A 23,587-nucleotide genomic window follows, 5' to 3' on the forward strand; every position below is an offset into this window, starting at 1 on the left:
GTCTGAACAAATAAATTACAGATCTTCTGAAGACTGTTAATTAGAGGCTCTGCTGATTTCTGAAGGCATGGATGAGGGGAATATATTTTAATGGACAACATCAGCATTTCATAAACACATGGATGCTCGTGCAATAATAAAATTTACTATTAATTTATGTCGTGAATTTAATCACAAGCTTGACAAATCATTTCTTCTTCTCTCCCTTTGTGTTACTTCATTATTACAGCATGTACAACAGTTCCACATTTGACAACTACAATGGCAATGATTTGTGAGGGCAGCTTTGCCCATCTTCCCTTGTTTCAGTGAATACCCAAACTACACACAGTATGGTTTATGCAACTGTTGTTAGTCTATAACTGTGATGACTTTCTCCAACCATCGAAGGTAGAAACCATAGACTTTCTCCAACCAATGCAGGAGAGGTTTGGGCCCAATCTAGTAAACTATATAACATGACAACATTTACAGAGAATAAAAGACAGTCATTCTAGTATTAAAGGTTACATTAAATACGCAGTCTTAAACAATATTTTTGCTAAAAAATCCATCAAACTGTCCCTGAACCGTTGCCAATAATACAAGACAATAATTTATTGAGATGTTTTAATGCAAGATTTTGGATTTTTTAATTGTACATCAATTTTCAATTTTATGGTTTGAAATTCAATGTTCAGACATTTTTGCAGGGTGCATGTGGATCTTCTACTGAAGTAAATAAGCAGGAGACTAGCAACATGGTTTGTCAGTGCTGGGCCTATACGCTGGAGTTTAGAAGTATGAGGGGGGGCCGAATTGAAACATACAGAATAGTGAAAGGCTTGGTTAGAGTGGATGTGGAGAGAATGTTTCCACTAGTGGGAGAGTCTAGGTTTAGAGGTCATAGCCTCAGTATTAAGGACAATCTTTTAGGAAGGAGATGAAAAATTTATTTAATCAGAGGGTGGTGAATCTGTGGAATTCTTTGCCACAGAAGGCAGTGGAGGCCAAGTCAGTGGATATTTTTAAGGCAGAGATACATTCTTGATTAGTACAGGTGTCAGGGGTTATGGGGAGAAGGCAGGAGAATGGGGTTAGGAGAGAGAGACTGATCAGCAATGAATGGATGGCGAAGTAGACGATGGGCCGAATGGCCTAATTCTACTCCTATTCCTTATGACCTTATGACATAAATGTGACAAGACAAATAGAGTACCACCACATTATCACTTTTCTTAATAAGAAAACAACTTCCTAAATGCAGGGAACCTGAAATGATTGGGAGAGGGAAGGCATAGTGGGAACACAGGTGCAGTGTGAGGATTAGAATTTTTTTCCTTTCCAACCACTATAATACTCTGTCGGAAATAGCAGTCATGCTTTCTATGTAGGAAAGAACTGAGAATGCTGGTTTAAACCGAAGGTAGACACAAAAAGCTGGAGTAACTCAACGGGACAGGCAGCATCTCAGGAGAGAACAAATGGGTGATGTTTCCTGTCGATGTTTCAGGTCTTGACTGCCTGTCCCGCTGAATTACTCCAGCTTTTTGTGTCATGCTTTTTATTTCTTGCCCAATCCTGCAGATGTCACTGATGATTAGAAAACTCATTTTGCCAACAATATGTTATACATCAACATGATAAAGTACTGTTCTTCAAAGGATTTTCATCTATGTTAATATCTTTTGGGCCAACTTTAACTGAAACAGCTAGTTACGTATCACAACAGTAAAATTCATGGTTTGCTAATCCCATCATAAATGCCATTTGACCCGTGGATTTGGGTCTACTTCAAAGAAACTTTAATAATTTTATTATCCATTCAAGGGATGAGGCGTTGCAGGCCAAGCCAATATTTAATTGTCCATCAGTAATTGCCCCGGTTGTGGTGAGCTGCTTTCCTGAACTGCTGCAGTCATTGAGATGTGAGTGTGCTAGAGGGAAAGAGTTCCAGGTTTTTGACCCAATGACGGTGAAGGAACAGCGATATATTTAGAAGTCATTATATATGCATGGCGTGGAGGGCAACTTCCAGGTGGTGGTTTACTTTAGTTTAGTTTAGTTTAGTTTAGAGATACAGCATGGAAATATGCCCTTACGCCCATCGAGTCCACGCCGACCAGTGATCGCCCTACACTAGTCCTATCCGACACACTAGGGACAATTTACACAAGCCAATTAACCTACAAACCTGCATATCTTTGGAATGTGGGAGGAAACCGGAGCACCCAGAGGAAACCCACGTGGTCACACGGAGAACGTACAAACTGTGTACAGACCACATCCATAGCCAGGATCAAACTAGTCTCTGACACTGTAAGCCAGCAACTCTACCGCGACATCACTGTGCCGCCCATGGTGTTCCCCTGTTCTTGCTGCCTTTGTCCTACATGCTGGTAGAGGTCATGGGTTTGGCAGAGGTTGCCGAAGGAATCGTAATGAGTTGCTGCAATACACTGCAGATGATACAAACTATTGCCGCTGTGCATCAGTAGTGAGTCGGCTAATGGCTGTGGATGCAATGCCTATCAAGGGGGCTGGTATGTCCTGTATGCTGCCACTCATCACCCATGTTTCAAAGTTGGAATATGACTCTAGGAATTCTGACCTTTATCGAATAGAGTCATAGAGCATGGAAACAAGCCTTTTGGCTCATCTCACCCAGGCTAACCAAGATGCCCCATCTAAGCTGAGCAATTTTCCCACGTTTGGCCAATATTCCTTCAAATCTTTCCTATTCATGTATCCGTCCAAGTGTCTTTTAAATGCTGCTATAGTACTTACCTCAACTACCTCCTCTGGCAGCTCATTCCCATTTACCCACTACCTTCTGAGTGAAAAAGTTACTCCTCTGGTTCTTATTAAATCTTTCCCTTCTCACCCCACACCAACGGCCTCTGGTTCTTGATTCCCCAACATAAGAGTAAAAGATTCTTGTTTTCACCCTTTCAAATCCCTCATGACCTTGAAACTAAAACCTAGCACTTAAAAATCAAAAACCTAATGATTCCCACAAGATGGCTGGGAACCATCCTAACACATCGTTACAACCAATGACCAATAATCAAGCCATAGACAGAAGACAGGTTTTTCTGGTCTTAGCATGCTGAGACATTCAAGACCACAAGACTTTTGCTGTCAGGATATAAACTCCATAGCAATTAATAGACAGACAGACGTCATAAACTTTCAATTTACTAGTTTGTAAAAGTATGGTTCTGTTTGCAATATTTTTTTGTGAGCAAAAGGAAACTAGAACTTATGGTAAAGGTATGGAGGGGAGGGTATAGGATGCTGCAGCTCTGGGGAAAAGGTATATGACAGTTACAACTGCCAACAAATAATCAACACAACTTTCGCAATGTGCTTGCCTCGAGGAGAAGCAACATGATCTATAGCAAAGCATGCATAGGTACTTTTTATCATTACAACTTTCAACATCAAAGTTTCCACAAATGAGTCAATCTTGCTTATTGCCATATATTATTTTACATACTTTAAATAATAATATTGAATTTTCATCTGACCCACTTCTTCCCTGCCCTCACCAGTTTTACCCCTGGCTGTATTTTAATCACCCCCTCTGACATCCCCCTTCTGTTCAACTAAGGACTTGGCTTTATCCCCCAACATCCCCATCACAAGGCATTTCAAGCTGCCATGATATTGAATCTTCTCTTTTTATTTCTGATTTCTAGCATCTTCACATATTGCATTTTGATTTCTATAGACCTTGCTAGATGCAAGGATGTTGATGATTGTATTACCATTAAGGTTTCATGCCAAAATATTAATCTTGTTGCCTTATTTTCTGGAAAATTCAAATTCAGTTTAATGATCGCTTTATGCATTAATTAAAATGAATAATGTTGAATTCAGTTTTGATGAAAGGTCACCCACTTGAAATGTTAACAGTTTTTCTTTCTGCGTGGACAGGGCCTGAATGTTTCCAATGCCTTTATTTTATTTCAGATTTCTAGCATTAGTAGTATTTTATATTTGTAATGGTAGTTTACACAACCAGAAAAATACAAAGAGGCCCAGAATCATGAATCCATTCGAGTCAATGAGAGCTGATTTTTTTGAGGTAAAGGGGCAGAATAGTATTATTTTTAATTCACTTTGGCATCTCTATTTTTCACCAATTTAAAAATAAATATGAACTGGATACAGCAACCACTTTAATTATAAAACATCCCAGATAAACGTATCAGGGTTCAGCTTGAGTATTTTCAGAGTGCATTATTTTAAATAATAAAGTTCCAGATGGGTTGTCTGACTAGATAGTAGTTGTATATTTTTGTTTTTAACAGTGTTTTGTGACAGCTATAAACTGTGATCTAGTGAAAAACTTCTGTATTTCCATCCAAAAATCACAATCAGTTAGGCATCAGGTACACAGCTCTGTCAGTCACCTCGTCAAAGGATCACAAGGGATTGAAACTCTTGGCAAAACCTACCATTTATGTTGGATTGGGAGTGTGAAGTCAAGCAAGCTACCACATACAGTAGCCTATTCACAATGGACAACTTTAACATACACAACAAGATCCAGCATGGAGCTAAAATGTTATAGGTTAAAGCAAATACACCGCTATTAAAATATTAAATAAATCTGTGAAAATCAGAATCCAGCCATATGTTAACTCTGCATACTTGCATGGCACATCACTTAATATGTTATTTTCAGTAAATCTTTTGTCAATAAATTTATGTGGAGAGAATTTGAGATTTCCATAAACCTTTTGTGAATTAGAGCTTCCCCAAAGGGCCTGTCCCACTTAGGCGATTTTTTAGGTGACTGCCGGCGACTGTCAAAGACTTAGCAGATCGTCAAAATTTTCTTTTACCCGACGACAATGACCACGACAATGCCGAGTCAGGTCGAGATGACACCGTCTTCGGAAACATCGCGAAATTCCCATGCTGTCAATGCTTCTCCGGCGTCCTAATTTTCGCTGAAATCACTGACAAGTCGGTATGTACTTGAGAGTTTTGAACTATAACATCTTGCCTGGGTTACTTGAAAACTAAGCTTCACGGTAACAAGGCATAAACTGGATTGACTTCCAGTTTATTAATGGCAGTATTAAGAAATTTAATTTTAAAAGTGGTTAAATGGATTTTTGTGAAAAGTGTGTGGGCATTCTTTGAAAATGTACGGGAGATGCATATCTGGTTTATGGGTTGCATACCTGGGTTGGGAGCCTACTTTAAATGTGATCGCTGATGGCCATAAACATCGCGGAAATTCCTACGCTTACCTGACCGTCAAACTGTCGCCACCAATCTACCTGTCAAATGTCCTGACGGTAAATAAATTGGTTAAACACAAGTATTTTATGGTATCTTGAAATGGTTTTTCTTATTTTAATATTATGTGCTTCTAAATGCATCTAAGAGAAACTAGCAAACCTGGGGACAGCATGCGACAGCGCCCGCAATAAGCAACGATACCTGGCGACAAGCCAGCTGTCGCCGAGAAATTTCACTCCGGTTGATTTTTCAGCGACGCGCTGAGATCCACTACGATTCTTGGAAGACTCCTCACGATCATGCCCGCGACACCCCGGCGAACTGTCGGCGACAGCCTAGTCGCCAGTAGTCGCCTTAAAATCGCCTTAGTGGGACAGGCCCTTAAGGAAATAATTGCACCAAGAATGGCCTGGGACTAGATTTAATTTATGTCTCCATGTTCTGTACATCATTCCGCAGTTCCTAGCATGTTACATACATTGTTTTTACTAGGGGAAGAATTAAGCTACTGAATGACAGTAGGGATTCACAGTACTAGAGTATTTTCTGTTAAACAATCCATTTATAATGCGAATATAGTTCAACAGATTCATTGAAATATTATAACCAAATAACCATTCACACTTACCCTATAGTAGTCTGTGCTGTACACATCCCTTGACATGCCAAAATCTCCAATCTTCACCAGCAAATTTTCTCCCACCAGGCAATTCCTAGTCGCCAGATCACGGTGAACGAAGTGCTGCGATGCGAGGTACACCATTCCTGCAGCTATCTGCATGGCAATATGTAGCATCTGTGACTGGGTCAACTCTGCCATTCTGTTGCACTGGCCATCACTAAGGAATATAGCATCAGGTCCATGGGACCTAGAGGTCCAACAAAGTTAAATTAGTATTTACATGTAAATGTAACATGAAGCATTGATGGTGACCTTCAAACATAATTGTTAACCTGCATTCATTTGCATAGCTGTACACTTACTCTCCCTCATGTAAGTATCTTCTCCGCAGGACTAGAATCAAATTTAAAGCATGGTTGAAATGCAGGTCATAGAACATTATGACTTGGGCAATAATTGAAATTGTAATTGCAGTATAATTATTATAATTTCCCATTTGATCAAAACGATTGGAAATGTTGCTCTTGGACAAGTCAGTGAAGATTTGTGTTTTGTGTGCTCTTAAGTAACTCTGCAAGTTCACTTTGAAAATGAAAAGTAAAGTTACAAAAGGACAATATTTCATATACAATACAGGTATGCCAAAATTAGACAATCAATTTTTTGAATATATATCGGTTGATTATTTATAAAAAGTCATTAGTCGGTTTGACATTTCAAATTATTGGACAAATAAAACAAAGATGATGTGCATGTTCTTTGGAAATTGTTTTGCATTATTCTGTGCTTATTTTACTTAGCATTAATGACTTCAAGCCAATCTTTATATATCTTGAATCAGGACCAAGATCACAAATGGAATGTCTTTGACTTGTCAAGAATTTTTCTTCATATTTGCTTTGCTCAGGAGTAGATGACTTCAAATGTTAGATTCTTACACTGCTCAATGAGCAAAGGCACCACAATGCAGAACAAATCTCTGACTGCCAAATTAAAGGATAAATGGAAAGTCTGCAGCTTATGCACACCTCAGATTCAGGGACAGTTTCTTCCCAGCTGTTATCAGGTAAATGAACCATCCTATCAACAACTGGAAAACAGTCCTGAACCACTATCTACCTCATCAGACTGTCATCAGGCTTTACTGTCTTGCGCTAAACGTTATCCCCGTTATCCCCTTATAATGTATCTGTCCACTGTGGATGGTTCGATTGTAATCATGTATTGTCTTTCCGCTGACTGGTTAGCATGCATCAAAAGCTATTCACTGCACCTCAGTACATGTGACAATAAACTAAACAAACTCTAGCACTCTAAGTAATGTTATAGTGTTGGAAGAGGCCCCATCTGTCCTTCAATCAATACACAATAGACAATAGGTGCAGGAGGAAGCCATTCGGCCCTTCGAGCCAGCGCCGCCATTCAATGTGATCATGGCTGATCATTCTCAATCAGTACCCCGTTCCTGCCTTCTCCCCATACCCCCTGACTCCGCTATCCTTAAGAGCTCTATCTAGCTCTCTCTTGAATGTATTCAGAGAATTGGCCTCCACTGCCTTCTGAGGCAGAGAATTCCACAGATTCACAACTCTGACTGAAAACGTTTTTCCTCATCTCAGTTCTAAATGGCCTACCCCTTATTCTTAAACTGTGGCCCCTTGTTCTGGACTCCCCCAACATTGGGAACATGTTTCCTGCCTCTAACGTGTCCAACCCCTTAATAACCTTATACGTTTCGATAAGATCTCCTCTCATCCTTCTAAATTCCAGTGTATACAAGCCTAGTCGCTCCAATCTTTCAACATATGTTAGTCCCGCCATTCCGGGAATTAACCTAGTAAACCTACGCTGCACGCCCTCAATAGCAAGAATCTCCTTCCTCAAATTTGGAGACCAAAACTGCACACAGTACTCCAGGTGCGGTCTCACTAGGGCCCTGTACAACTGCAGAAGGACCTCTTTGCTTCTATACTCAACACCTCTTGTAATGAAGGCCAACATTCCATTGGCTTTCTTCACTGCCTGCTGTACCTGCATGCTTCCTTTCAGTGACTGATGCACTAGGACACCCAGATCTCGTTGTACATCCCCTGTTCCTAACTTGACACCATTCAGATAATACTCTGCCTTCCTATTCTTACCACCAAAGTGGATAACCTCACACTTATCCACATTAAACTGCATCTGTCATGCATCCGCCCACTCACACAACCTGTCCAAGTCACCCTGCAACCTCATAGCATCTTCCTCACAGTTCACACTACCACCCAGCTTTGTATCACCTGAAAATTTGCTAATGGTACTTTTAATCCCTTCATCCAAGTCATTAATGTATATTGTAAAGAGCTGCGGTCCCAGCACCGAGCCTTGCGGTACCCCATTAGTTACTGCTGCCATTCTGAAAGGGACCCATTTATCCCCACTCTGCTTTCTGTCTGTCAACCAATTTTCTATCCATGTCAGTACCCAACATCCAATACCATGTGCTCTAATTTTGCCCACTAATCTCCTATGTGGAACCCTGTCAAAGGCTTTCTGAAAGTCAAGGTACAGCACATCCACCGGCTCTCCCCTGTCAATTTTCTTAGTTACATTCTCAAAGAATTCCAGAAGATTAGTCAAGCATGATTTCCCCTTCGTAAATCCATGCTGACTTGGAACAATCCTGTTACTACTATCCAAATGCTCCGCAATTTCATCTTTTATAATTGACTCCAGCATCTTCCCCACCACTGATGTCAGATTAACTGGTCTATAATTTCCCGTTTTCTCTCTCCCTCCTTTCTTAAAAAGACAACATTAGCTACCCTCCAATCCACAGGAACTGATCCTGAATCCATAGAACATTGGAAAATGATCACCAATGCATCCACAATTTCTAGCGCCACCTCCTTAAGTACTCTGGGATGCAGACCATCAGGCCCTGGGGATTTATCAGCCTTCAGTCCCATCAGTCTACCCAACACCATTTCCTGCCTAATGTGGATTTCCTTCAGTTCCTCCGTCACCCTAGGATCTCTGGCCACTAGAACATCTGGGAGATTGCTTGTATCTTCCTTAGTGAAGACAGATCTAAAGTACCGGTTCAACTCGTCTGCCATTTCCTTGTTCCCCATAATAAATTCCCCTGCTTCTGTCTTCAAGGGACCCACATTTGCCTTGACTATTTTTTTCCTCTTTACATACCTAAAAAAGCTTTTACTATCCTCCTTTATATTATTGGCTAGTTTACCCTCGTACCTCATCTTTTCTCCCCGTATTGTCTTCTTAGTCATCTTCTGTTGCTCTTTAAAAGAGTCCCAATCCTCTGGCTTCCCACTCTTCTTTGCTTTGTTGTACTTCTGCTCTTTTATTTTTATGCTGTCCTTGACTTCCCTTGTCAGCCACGGGTGTCTCTTACTCCCCTTGGAATCGTTCCTCCTCTTTGGGATAAATTGATCCTGCAACTTCTGCATTATTCCCAGGAATACCTGCCATTGCTGTTCCACCGTCTTCCCTGCTAGGGCCTCCTTCCAGTCAAATCTGGCCAGCTCCTGCCTCATGCCTCTGTAATCCCCTTTGCTATACTCTAATACTGACACTTCCGATTTTCCCTTCTCCCTCTCAATTTGTAGAGTAAAACTTATCATATTGTGATCACTGCATCCTAATGGCTCTTTTACCTCGAGTCCCCTTATCAGATCAGGTTCATTACACAACACTAAATCCAGAATTGCCTTCTCCCTAGTAGGCTCCAGTACAAGCTGTTCTAAGAATCCATCTCGGAGACACTCCACAAACTCCCTTTCCTGGGGTCCATTACCAACCTGATTTTCCCAGTCTACCTGCATGTTGAAATCTCCCATAACCACCGTAGCATTACATTAGCGACATGCCAATTTTAGCTCCTGATTCAACTTGCACCCTATGTCGAGGCTACTGTTTGGGGGCCTGTAGATAACTCCCATTAGGGTCTTTTTACCCTTACAATTCCTCATTTCTATCCATACTGGTTCTACATCTCCTGATTCTATGTCACCCCTTGCAAGGGAGTGAATATCATTCCTCACCAACAGAGCGACCCCACCCCCTCTGCCCACCTGTCTGTCTTTTCTATATGTTGTGTACCCCTGAATATTCAGTTCCCAGCCCTGGTCATCTTGTAGCCATGTCTCAGTGATTCCCACAACATCATACTTGCCAATGTCTAACTGAGCCTCAAGCTCATCCACTTTATTTCTTATACTTCGCGCATTTAAATACAACACTTTAATTTCCGTATTCACCTCCCCTCTCACACCGGTCACAATTGGCCGTGACCTTACTCTCTTATCCCTTCTAGAACTTCCCTCCTCATTCATTCGAGAGTCCTTTGCAATTTCTCCTGTATTTGCTTCCCCTTTAACTCCATCTCCATAATCCCAGTTTGTCAACCCCTCCCCCCCACTACTTAGTTTAAAGCCACACTTGTAGCACTAGCAAACCTACCTGCCAGAATGTTGGTCCCCCTGCTGTTAAGGTGTAACCCATCCCTTTTGTACAGGTCACCCCTACCCCAGAAGAGATCCCAGTGGTCTAGAAATCTAAATCCCTGCTCCCTGCACCAACCCCTCAGCCATACATTCATATCCCCGATCTCTCTATTCCTGCCCTCACTAGCACGAGGTACAGGTAACAGTCCAGAGACAACCACCTTCGACGTCCTACTTCTCAGTCTTCTTCCTAACTCTCTAAACTCACGTCGTAGTATCTCCTTCCTCTTCCTCCCAACGTCGTTCGTGCCCACATGCACAACTACTTCCGGTTGATCGCCTTCCCTCGCTAGGATGTTCTGAAGCCGCCCTGTGATGTCTTGAACCCTGGCACCAGGGAGGCAACAGACCATCCTCGAGTACCGCCTGCCGCCACAGAATCTACTGTCCGTACCTCGGACAATGGAGTCACCCACTACTATCATTCATTCAATTCCAGGACACCATTCATTGAAAGGCAGGGAAGTTGTCCTAATATCTTAGATACATGGATACATGGACAATAGGTGCAGGAGTAGGCCATTTGGCCCTTCGAGCCAGCACTGTCAATCAATATGATCATGGCTGATCATCCACAATCAGTACCCCGTTCCTGCCTTCTCCCCATATCCCTTGATCTTGTCTAATATCTATCCTTTAACCTACATTAATTAAGCAGATTATTTGGTGACATCTCATTATTGTTTGTGAGACCTAGCCATGCACAAACTAGAGCTGTGTTTGCAACGTTGACTAATACCTAAAAGCAATTCACTGCACTGCAAACTGCTACATAAATTACAATCATATGAGTAAAAAGTCGTGTAGACAAGAAACAACTTCACCTGTTAAATATTTTTTCAATAAGCATTTCCCTCTGGGGGGAATCTACAGCTGCTCTGAGAGAGAGCCTTGGAAAGAAACTGTCAGGTGTACAGGCTATATAGCTGTCTAAAACATCTGCCTCAGCCACTTCCAATGGAAATGCATTCCAACTTTACTAAAATGTACTGATCCTCGTAGACTATGGTCAGACAAGGTGAAGTTAGAGAGTAACACCCAAAAGAGTAAGGAACTATGGGAAAACATGAAATACTAAAACCATCTATTATGGGTTCCATTTCTGCGACGTCAGTCATTTGAGTCAGGAATGAGTGAAATGGCTATTGCAAAGAAAGTTGCTTTGGAGTGGCGCCGTCAACGATGTTAGCCTTGCCAACAGTCTGTCTGTCTTTTTGTCTTTTTTGTTATATTTAATTGTGTTTTAAAAAGTATGTGTTAATGTTCTCTGTTTGTTTTATGTGGGGGGTGGGGGAGGGGGGAGGGGGAGGGGAAAACATTTTTCAATCTCTTATCTTGCCGGAGATGCGATTGTTTTCCGGACTGTATCTTTGATCGCTCTGCGTCCTAACATCATGGAGCTGGCGGCCTTGGTCAAGACTGACTTTGAGCCCCACCGCGGGGCCGTGGACTTACCATCGGAGTCTGTGATCCCTTGCCTGGGCCCCCGACAGTGGGAGGACAAAGAAGGGAAGAGATTGAACTTCTTTTTCGCCTTCCATCACAATGAGGAATGTGGTGGAGTCACTGTGGTGGATGTTTATGTTTAAATGTATGTGTGTTTCGTTGCTTTTTATTTGTTCGACTGTATGGCAAACCAAATTCCTCGTATATTGCAAAACATACTTGGCTAATAAAGTATGATATGATTATGATTATTATTATGATTCCACGATATTCATTCTCCCATTCAAGTTCCTCCACCTGTATGTTCCTAATATATCTTTTGTGATATTGAGGAGCTAGAATTTATCAGTCTCAGATTTACAACTATCAGTTGTTTTCAGTTGAACTGAGTTATTTTCTTCTGTTACTTAGCATGAACAAACATTTCCAGCCTTCTCTTATTGTGGTTTCACTCCCCACCAACACCCCAGCCATTATCCTCATCCCCACAACTAATCCATTACCTCCAGCAAAAATAAACCCATGCCAAAAACTTCAATTAAGTCTCTCCTCGCCACTCTCTTAATGTAAAGGTTGGAGTCCTCATGAATCTGTGCCACACTTATTTGACAGTCAACTCCTTTACCCATGCTTGACTCAAAACAGATGAGGTCAGGAGCAGACTGGTTCTGTGGAAACTAGTGGCTCACATTATTTCATTGTCAAGAAACATATGTTTTAATATTTCTGAGCAACATCTGTTATAAATAGCATCCTACTCACATCCTGCAGTTTCCTACGGATTAGAGACATTATTGAAAGTTCAAAGGAAGCAAATTTTATTCAAGGTTTGAATCAAGTCTAATTTTAAAAAATCCTCCCATTTTATGTTTTAGCGGCAGCGCATGGGCAAAACTATAGATGGCATTGATATAAAATAGGAAAAAATTAAATAGAACAAGGTCATTCTACCTATTGTGTGCCAATGCCAGCCAAAAAATAGTCGGTTAATTCGTGTCATTTCCCCACTCTTGGTTTATGGCCCAGAGGCGGTGGCTTTTCATCTGGTTGTCCAGATCCTTTGTAAATATGATGAAGATTTCTGCCCCCACATTGCTGTTAGGCAGTGAATTTCAAATCTTCCCAACTTGTTATATGTGATTCATTTTTACCAATCCTTCTGACAAGATAACATCTCTATAACGACAAAGATAACAACAGAAGTTGCTGGAATCATTGTGCAGTCATGCAGCTTCATTTTAAAGAGAAACAGTAAATGTTTGTTCTGATTCTCTTCTCACAGATGCTTCTTTTTCTTGCGTATGGCGTGCACAGCCTAAAGTTGTAGGTCAAGGTTGCAATCTCACACCCCTCACAGATGCTGCCTGACCTGCTGAGTGTTTCCACCATATTCTGTTTTTATTTCGGTTTTCCAGATTTTGTAGTTTTAAAATTCTATGTCACTGTTACTTTCTGTCCCTTTAATGGGACATAAATGATTTCTGTTTACCTGTCTAGGCTTCTTATATTTTTTTAAACAAGCTAAATCTCGACTGAGGTCTTCTTGTTCCAGAGGAAACAACCCTACCTCAACCTCATCGCAATGGTTTCACCTCTCATCTATAATTCACCAGTCATGGGAGCATCATCATAAATTTTCTCTGCATTTCTTTACATTTACAGAATAACACTCATGTTCTCAGGCTACCCAAAGCAAAGTACTTTTGATTTGTACTTTTGAAGTTTGTGGATCTGCACTTTGATAAAGTAAACATTATTTGAAGGCACTTCTTGGTTTGGGTTATATCTTTAATTCACTACATTAAAAAAAAGATTAATCCCTCTGTTAAGTGGAGGAACAGGAAATGCTTAACCAAATTTGCACCACACACAAGCTTGAAAAAACGGCATAACGTGACATCAGTCCAGATCTTGCGGGTCCCTGGAATCCAATTGGAATTTTACATTCAAGTGTTGAATACTATGTAATGATGGTCTATTTTGATTAGAACCTTTTACTTGAATGTACCACCTTCAATGGTAGATTTACGCATTGTTTGTGAAAATATTTTGTAATTAGTTTGCATTAAAACTAATTTTCCATTTGTAGATGCACAACTTGGATTCAAATATTTTTTATATTAAGAGCATATGGCTGCTTTGTTTTATAAGAGAGTATGAGGCATTGTTTCTGGAAAACCTCCAAATGCAGATTAAAAGTAATATGACATGTACATTTCATTGAAAATTACTTTCATTCATATAATTAATATGTATTTACCTTTCTTATGGGATATAAGATTGTGTCAGTTTTACAGGTGTAAAGCGGGTGCGATGTATCAAATATAGACAACCAATAACCTAAACATTAAAGATGTCAGGCCTTATACTGAGTCAGACTATTTTTCCCTGGAAGTCCCCTCAAATGTCCTGGTTTAGGCCTCCTTGCCGAAATTAAATAGAAAAACAAAGGAGGCTCAAAGGGAATTCTTTAGACACTGTCAAAACGCTGTATTTTTTTCTTCAAGAGAATTTAAAAAAAAAAATTCTTGTGGACACAGAAGGATTAAGAGTGCTCCCCTCACACCTCAGTCCTTGTGAACATTCTCTCTCCAGTGTTAACTCACTCATTCTCGGACGTACCTTTGGACCACCTCCAATAATTGTTTGAGAAAATAATTGTTAAGAAATGGTCAGATCAGCCCTTTCGTTTAGTACAAATTTTGACAATCAAATTTTTAACACCGATATTTACACCAACAGCTACTGTTATCAGGGTAATGGCTGGAATCGTAGAAACCAAGGGAATAAAGTTGCTTTTCAGATAATGACTCAAGTATAAGCAGTAATGAATTAGTAGCCTGTCTTACCGCTCAACGATAGAAATCACAATTGAGTATTATGTCAAACAGGGCATCAATTCATCAATGTCTCTTCTGTGCTATCACTAAAGACCGTTTTCATCCTTTGTGTTTTATGTTGATCATCAGAGAAAGCTAGAATTTAATAGTAAGTTTTGGCATATTGAGCATGGGATGGTGAATAGATGACAAGGAAAGTCGTGGGGAGAACAACTGAAGAGGAGAGCAAATATAGACCTAACAGGCTGAATGGAGTCTTTCTATGTTGTAAGGAAATATGAGAAATATCTGAATTTGACTCCCTTGTAAATATTATCTTATCTTGGCTGAAATTACACATTGTTATGTAATTGCCCCCCAAACTTTTTTTATTCTGCCACTATTTAAAAATAAATCATTGCCCAAGACAAAAAACAGGCAAATTATTTTCTCTCAGAAGATTGTGAATCTTTGGAATTTTAATGTCAGTGGAAGCAGAAGCAGAAGTTTTGAGGTTGATAGATTCTTGATAATCAAAGGGGTTAAATGTTACTGCGGATTGGTGGGATTCCAGAATAGATCTTAAAATTAGTTCTTAAAATTGTATCTCCCAACTAAACTAAACTAAACAATATCTTATTAACAGCAGACAGGTTTGAGGGGCTGAGTGCGCTAATCATGCTACTAATTTGTATGTTAGTGTATTAAGTGCATTGCTTCACCTAATAGGAGCAATTTTTCTGCAGTAAAATAATAACATGGTAGTAACAATATAGAAAGTCTTGTAGCGTTTTGAACCAACCTGAGAAATTTGTTGAGGTCTCCATGCTTCATGTACTCAAATACCATAATGATTGGATCACCCTCCACACATACACCATAGAATGTCACAATATGCTCATGCTGCAAGTTGGTCAAGAGTTCTGCTTCACGATGAAAGTCCTTCCGTGCATTGTCACTGGCTTCTTTCAAGGTCTGTGTTATGTAAAATAACAGTTGGATTTACAACAATGAGCTTGTGTTTAGAATGACATAATGACAGGATATGTTGGTGAAGTCAACCAAATAAAAGATGCATTCAGCACTAATGGATGCTTGACATACAGAAACAGTTGTCAATATTTATTTATGTTTACTTTGAACAGGGAACTTAAAGATACTTAATTCTGAATATACCGTATAGCTCGAGGGGTCTTTGAGTGCCATGGACCACTTTGTATCTAAGACTGAGGCAGTTTACATAAATGTCTTCTATGGCTGCCCTATCTGGCAAATAGATCATAAAAAGGAATGGGCTAGATTGATACATGCCATTAATGATTCCACCAAGACTGAGAATTTTGTATTACTAATAAATTACATTTGACACTGGGGTGAAACACATCATTATTAAACAGGAATCTAATAAAAACTTTTGGTAGCAATTTTACGTCAATTTGGAACCTTTTTTAATGATTATTACTTTGGAGTTTTCAGTATTTTAAAATTGCTTCTTGAAGCGCAATATATTTCTCAACATTAACCACTAATGTACAAAATATCAGAGAACATTGAACTGAATGATGAGGAGATAAGCACTTTATATTGCATTACCACATCTTTCAGAAACGTCTCACCAACAACAAATTTGTGGAGGTGAATTAGCCACTCATCAATCTGGTTGTTGTCTTACACACAAGAGTCATTAAACATTAATGTGATGAATAACCAATTAATCAGTAATATCTATTGAATTAATAAGGATGGCCAGAACTCCTTGCTTTCCTTCAGGTATTGTTAAGGAATGTTTAACAATCAAGAAAACACAACACTGGGTTGGGCTGATAAAATGTCAATATGACATCTCATCTGAAGAATAGCACCTCTTCCAATACCAAACATGTGCTCAAGTCAAATCATGTACATTGAATGCACAACTTTCTGACTAACAAGATTACTGCCAATAGAGCCAAAACATTCGCTGGGGTCATCAGAATATAGTCATCTGATCCACATCAACTTTTTTCTGCAATTTATTTGGTTTGCTTCATGTAACTTACTGCTTTAGTTCTAAAACTTGGTCAAGCTGTTACAACAGTGGTATCACAGATGCATAGACCGCACATCACTAACCACTACAGTTAGATAATCGTCAAAGCCTCTTTTTGTTTCTACTAAGTGAGGCACACTGTTGATAATTCTGCAGTAGACCTCAAACAGTATATTGTCACCATACGGTACACCACAGGAGGTTCCTGTTCTATCAATAATTTAGTTGGCTGCAAAAATGCATTTGCATATCACACGGATATTCACATGAAAATATTAGGTGTCCTTTATAAAAAGATGGTCCTTAAGCAATTCAAGTGGATATAAAGTCAAAAATACCTTGTGTCAGTAAATTGTATTAGGTACAATGGAAAACATAACATCGTAGGACAGATAAAAATGGTGCAATGTATAGATTGGATGGTGAATTATTAATTTAGTACAATGTAAAACAAAATGCACACAGTAAGCAGGAATACTGAAGTAAGTGGACTGGTTTTTAATTTCCACTCGGTAGGCAGATATTCAAGTAAGAAGTAGTAAACTCGGTAGAATCGACTGGGCTTCCATCTCTCTGTTATCAGATTCCTATATTTTCTGTGGTTAGTTTTGCCGAGCTGTCATTGCCATATGAAACTCAGCCATACTTTAAATCAAGGGTGAGATCATGTATCATGCTCTTTTGACATTGCATTAATCCTATACCATCTAACCTAAAAGATAACTGAGGCTAAAAGACAGACAAGCATTTATCACAGGGAGCTGCAGACCAAACCATAAATTAATAATTGAAATGCTTTTGTGATATACCTTCACTGCCACCAGGGACTTCTCTTCTTCTGGGTAAAGGTTATAACATTCAGCTAGAAAAACTTTGCCAAAGGCTCCTTCACCCAACTCCCTCTTCAATACAATGTTGTGCCGCTTGATATTTCGAACAACTGTTGAAGTAAGAACATTACTATTAATATTGCTATAAACAATTTGAATGCCTTGGAAATTTTCTGGAAAATGTCCCAAATATATTGAGGCAAGTATAAAGGATATTTAAATATTTGATTATCTGATATATTTGATTATCAATACACTGGAATTTAGAAGGATGAGGGGGGATCTTATTGAAGCATATAAGATAATTAGGGGATTGGACACATTAGAGGCAGGAAACATGTTCCCAATGTTGGGGGAGTCCAGAACAAGGGGCCACAGTTTAAGAATAAGGGGTAGGCCATTTAGAACGGAGATGAGGAAGAACTTTTTCAGTCAGAGAGTGGTGAAGGTGTGGAATTCTCTGCCTCAGAAGGCAGTGGAGGCCAGTTCGTTGGGTGCTTTCAAGAGAGAGCTGGATAGAGCTCTTAAGGATAGCGGATTGAGGGGGTATGGGGAGAAGGCAGGAACGGGGTACTGATTGAGAGTGATCAGCCATGATCGCATTGAATGGCGGTGCTGGCTCGAAGGGCTGAATGGCCTACTCCTGCACCTATTGTCTATTGTCTATTGATATAGAAGACGCACAGTTTGGAGAGGTGTGAAGCACATATTACGAAAATCAATAAAAATATTCAAAACAAAGATTACTGGAGTGATTTGATTTTTGCTCCATGGAATGGATTCAGTATTTTAGTGTACATATGTGCCAATAGAAATTTCACTCTGTAATATTTTCTGTGCCAATTTCTCCAACCTTTTAAATGAAATGTTATAGTAGCAAATAAGGAGGATTTTCTCCTCCTCCCTTTTTGTTAACTCACTGGACACACATTGAAATGATAGTGTAAAATGGAAAAAACGAATTCAATGAGGCAGCCGAATCAATATTGCACATTTACCTATGTACCAAAAGAGAACATTTTAAGCTTGTAATGATGGGGAAATGGCTACCATTTGCTGTGATGACAAGGTGAAATTGGCAACAACTTTAGATTTCAGGCAGGGTGACTTCAATTGGGAATTCCCATAATTGATGCCAGTGATTTATCGTGCATCCCCACAGCGTCCCACAGCAATCAAAATCATTCAGCAAATTGTAAAAAACATCAGCTATTCGTGAACTAATCATGCTGCAAAATATTTTGAGATTATTTTGCTTTTCACAATGATATAAGACGTAATTTCTATTTTACAATTCTTCTTGCCCTGAAAACTACTTATCTGTGTGGATTCCTGTTCCCTCAGTTAAATATTGCAAATTCTTTATGGAAGTTAAATTCACCTAATATGAAACATATGTAAGACTATCTGTTGCTGGTTTTACTTCCTCTGGATATTAATTTCCTCTGGCTCAAATAGAGCCAATGTGTGGAGGTGAGATTAGTTGGCGGATAATACTCATCCATTCAGGTTTTTTCCCAATGGCTTTTTATTGTTTTTTTAATTTAAAACTTCAACCTGTAATATTACTTTTTTCCCCTTATTCTTATGTTTCAACCCTTTTTCACATTCTAAAATGTTTAAAAATATTAGTTAACAATTTTGCTTTATCCTTCCTGGATTGCTGTCTGTGAAAATTCTCAAATGGATGTAATTTTTCAGAAGGAAGCTGATAGTTGGACAGTTACCTGAACCAGATCTTCGAGCAGTAACCTGGTCCACATAATTGGATCCAGCCTCATCTCCAAGACTTCTTGCCTTTATTAACAAGTCTCACCCACAAAAATGTGTTGACAGCTCAATTATACCCAGATTTCCCAACTGTAAACTGTCAAAGCCTTTTGAATGCTGTGAGTGTCTCTGATATTCACAAACTTGCAAAAGAATTCACAAACTATAAACATTTGATCATATTATTACATATTGTTAAAAAATACACAAATATATTTAAACCATTTAAAAACAATTGAATGCATTGAATGCATTCAAATCAATGGAACTAAGTTAAAAGAATCCAATATGCATTAAATTTACACTATTTACAAATTAAATTATATTTACATACAAATTTATATTTACAATATACAAGATTGCCATGTCCTGTGAAATGTGTGGATTCTTTGAACTGGGTCAGATCTAATCCAGTGAAGAATATAGGTTCTTCACTTCCCTGCTGGACTCCATGGGTGCAATCACAGTTTAAATAATCGTGGCAAGCACCTCTCAGGAAATTTGGGATTGCTGCTTGCATGGGATCAGAAACATTCTGAAAGTTTTGCAGTGATTTGCCAGTAGTTTCACAAGGAACTGCCAGCATTTTGTGGAAAATCTGCGGATAAATGTGATTCCACCCATGGAGTCCAGCAGGGAAGTGTCAACCTATTGCTGAGTCATTGCGATTGGCCTCTCAGGCAGTTTATTGACATTGGTATTGCTGGCATTTAGTAACATTAGTAATGTTGGTATTGCTGGGTGCAATGGAACCTCTTAAAGAGCAGACTTGTTACAAGATGTGACGAGTCTTCATCAAGGTGACTTTGCTGATGACCACAAATCCAGACCCGCTCTTGGCATGCTTGTCGTGCTCTCTAGTCTTGTGGGAATAATAAGACGGAAAAGCCTTTGTAAAAGCAGGGCTGCTGTTTCCTCCCCTTGGTTTATGGAGCACAATAAATAAATATTTTGTTTATTTAATGGGTCTGACAAGTACACACAAAACACTTTAATTTCTTTACTTTGAACTCCAAAGACGTACAGGTATGTAGGTTAATTGGCTGGGTAAATGTAAAAATTGTCCCTAGTGGGTGTAGGATAGTGTTAATGTACAGGGATCGCTGGGCAGCACGGACTTGGAGGGCCGAAAAGGCCTGTTTCCGGCTGTATATATATGATATGATATGATATGATATATTTAATTCTATAATTCATATAAAGTCACTTGGTGTTACCCTCCCTATTTGTATGAAGGCTTTCTTTAATATTTGGGGTATGTTAATAAATCACCCTTTTCGTCCCAGCTGAATAAATAAATTGGATTCTTATTCTTCCTAAATAAATATAATCCAGTTTATTATTGAGAATGACTTTAAAGACCAATTTCAAAAGTAATTTGTTTCCATCTGTGAGGTATTCAGCAAACCAACTGCTGGCAGATACTGAAAGAAGACAAGCAAATTGACTGCATTTAATTCAAATAAATTAAACCCATTCATCTCAGCCTTCCTTGCAGGTTCTAATTGGGACCTCTCACTGTCTCTCTTTCTCTTGCTCTCTCTCTTTTACACACACAGAAACATTAAGACACACCGAGGAGGAGGGGGTGGGGTGTGCACGCACACACACGCATGCACAAGTGTGTGAGCTTTGAAGCTTTCAGTGACAATGCCAGAATCTGTTGCCAAGCAGCAGTATTGAGTAGAACAGATACTCAGTGCACTGCCATATGTTCTCCTGCTGCTACAATCAATTCAAAAGAAAGATTTAATTACCCATTGGCCAACAAACTGGGGTCTTTCAAAGGTCCTAAGGTGGTATGAATTAAGACCGAAGAAGGATCCCGACCAGAAACGTCACTTATCCATGTTCTCCAGAGATGCTGTCTGACCTGCTGAGTTACTCCAGCACTTTGTGTCCTTTTACATTTTTTAAATCTTCTTCTCACCTAAACTGATTTGACCAGAACAAAAAATTTGCACAATGTTTACGGAGTCAAATGCAAATGCCTCTGGTCTCTATCTGTTTACTGTTCTGTCTTCAGATATCTATGTGATAATACTAAAGGTGTAGAAAGTCATTGAACTTTGTCTTGTATTAATCTGACACTTTCCATCAAAACATCTGATTAAATGTACATATAAACTAATTGTCAGTGAGATAAATCAGCAACTGCAATCTTTTGGAAGGGTTCTCGTAGATGTTATCTCTGTAAACACTAACTGTAAATTGTAATCATGTTATACAGTCATGAAAACATGTTCTTATTGAAAACATTTCAATTATAATATGAATCCTTGGCTTAATCTGGTTGTACTCTTCATCAATTTGTACCTTTTCAATTCGCTGTACTCAGCCTTGTTATACAGTGAAGGAGTGATCCATCCATGTGCAGAGGAACCAGTGAACAACAAACAAAATACCCAAAGATGCAGAAGGAGATCATGATCTCTGTCAAATCTATGTTCAAGTGAATCCAAATGTCTTGAAGACAAAAGGAACTGCAGATGCTCGAATCTTGAGCAAAATACAAAATACTGGAATAACTCAGCGAGTCAAGGGGAGGGAATAGATAGGGACAGGTAGGGAGCCTTCTTCCTTGAAAACTGCTTCCACCATTTATTCCCACCACACCACAGACCCGCGATCAGAGCTGACCATGCTGTCCTGCTATACTGTTTCAACTTCAATAATCTCTGACTGCATTGACATCCCTAAAGACCTCCTGCACATCAACTTAATTCCCCGTCTATTAAAATTTACAGGGATTTCTTGAAATCCCTTACAAAAGTGAATTTTTAATGAAAACAAGGCAGTTAATGTGAACATGAATTTATGTATTAATGTACTGTTTAGAATGTCTTTAGGTGAATATAACACAAAACATTAATCAGAACTTAATAAATCTGCTAATATTGATAAACACATTTCAATCATATAACAACTATAACACAACCTTCAACTTCATAATCCCATCCAAACTCATCTCCAAACTCCTAGACCTGGAATTGGCACCCCCCATGATCCTCAACTATACTCCCTTACACTCACAATGGTGCGGCCAAATTTGGCTCTCACTCCATCTACAAGTTTGCAGATGACACCATTGTGGTGGGCCAAATCATGAACAGCGACGAGACAGAGCATAGGAAGGAGACGGAGAACTCAGTAACATGGTGTTAGGACAATAACCTCTCCCTCCATGTCAGCAAGTTGAAGGAGTTAGTTATCAAGTTCAGAATGCACCAATCAGCATCAGAGGAAATGATTGAGAGCTTCAAGTTCCTTGGTGTTAACATTACCAACTATTTGTCGTGGACCAACAACATTGATGCAACAGCCAAAAAGGCATACCAGTACCTCGACTTCCTTCTGAGACAGAGGAAATTCGGCAAATCTCCAATGACTCTTACAAACTTCTATAGATGGATCACAGAATACATATTGTCAGGTTGCAACAGAGCTTCGTTTGGGAACAGCACTGCCCAAGATTGCAAGAAATTGCAGAGTTTAGATATAGCCCTGTCCATCACACAGACCTAACCTGCACCATTGACTACATCCACAATTCACGCTGCTTCAGAAAAGCAGCTAACATAATCAACGACTCGTGTACCCTTCCATATCTCGATTCCTTCTCCGCTGACTCTCAGTCTGAAGAAGGGTCTCAACCTGAAATGTCACCCATTCCTTCTCTCCAGAGATGCTGCCTGACCCGCTGAGTTACTCCAGCATTTTGTGTCTAGTTTTGGTGTAAACCAGCATCTGCAGTTCGTTCCTAGACAAATCGTCCCACCCCGGTTATTCCTTCTTCTCCCTGGTTCCATCCTGTAGCAGTGGAGAAAATTGAAAGCCCACACCACCAGACTCAGGAGTAGTATCTTCTCCTCTGTTATCGGGCTTCTGAATGGTGGCTTTCATAAGCTAGGATACTGTCCAATTCACGTCTACCCCTGTAGATATCGGACTTTGTCTATGGAACTGATGGAACTTTGTCTATGGAACTACAATGCTGAGAACTAAGTTCTGCACTCTGTATTTTCTTCCCTGCTATATCAGTTGTACTTGAGTTTGACTTGATTGTATTTATGTATGGCATATCGGATCTGTTTGGATAGCATGCAAAACAAAGCTTTGTACTGCACCTGAGTACACTTGACAATGATAAATCTAAACCTTATTTTGGAATCCGAGCAGAGAAGAAGCGACTTCAAAATTAAAACTACATAATCATAAATAAAAGGTTCAATTTTTTGTTGGTAAATTGATCTTTAGAATTTCTACACAAAATGCTGGAGTAACTCAGCAGGTCAGGCAGCATCTCAGGAGAGAAGGAATGG

At 39.5% G+C, this 23,587-nt stretch overlaps 1 protein-coding gene across 1 annotated transcript in view; it reads right to left on the minus strand.

Annotated features, from left to right (window-relative positions):
• ntrk2a (neurotrophic tyrosine kinase, receptor, type 2a) overlaps positions 1-23,587 on the minus strand; it is a 216,031-nt gene that overhangs the window by 40,793 nt on the left and 151,651 nt on the right. Inside the window, exons 13-15 of the mRNA XM_078396175.1 lie at positions 17,475-17,605; positions 15,439-15,611; positions 5,867-6,107 (exon numbers count right to left, since the gene is read on the minus strand). Coding sequence (XP_078252301.1) covers positions 5,867-6,107; positions 15,439-15,611; positions 17,475-17,605 — 545 coding nt within the window. The remainder of the gene's footprint in view (positions 1-5,866; positions 6,108-15,438; positions 15,612-17,474; positions 17,606-23,587) is intronic.

The sequence above is a fragment of the Rhinoraja longicauda genome, chromosome 3 (genome assembly GCF_053455715.1).
Source record: "Rhinoraja longicauda isolate Sanriku21f chromosome 3, sRhiLon1.1, whole genome shotgun sequence".
In the NCBI taxonomy this organism is placed as follows: Eukaryota; Metazoa; Chordata; class Chondrichthyes; order Rajiformes; family Arhynchobatidae; genus Rhinoraja; species Rhinoraja longicauda.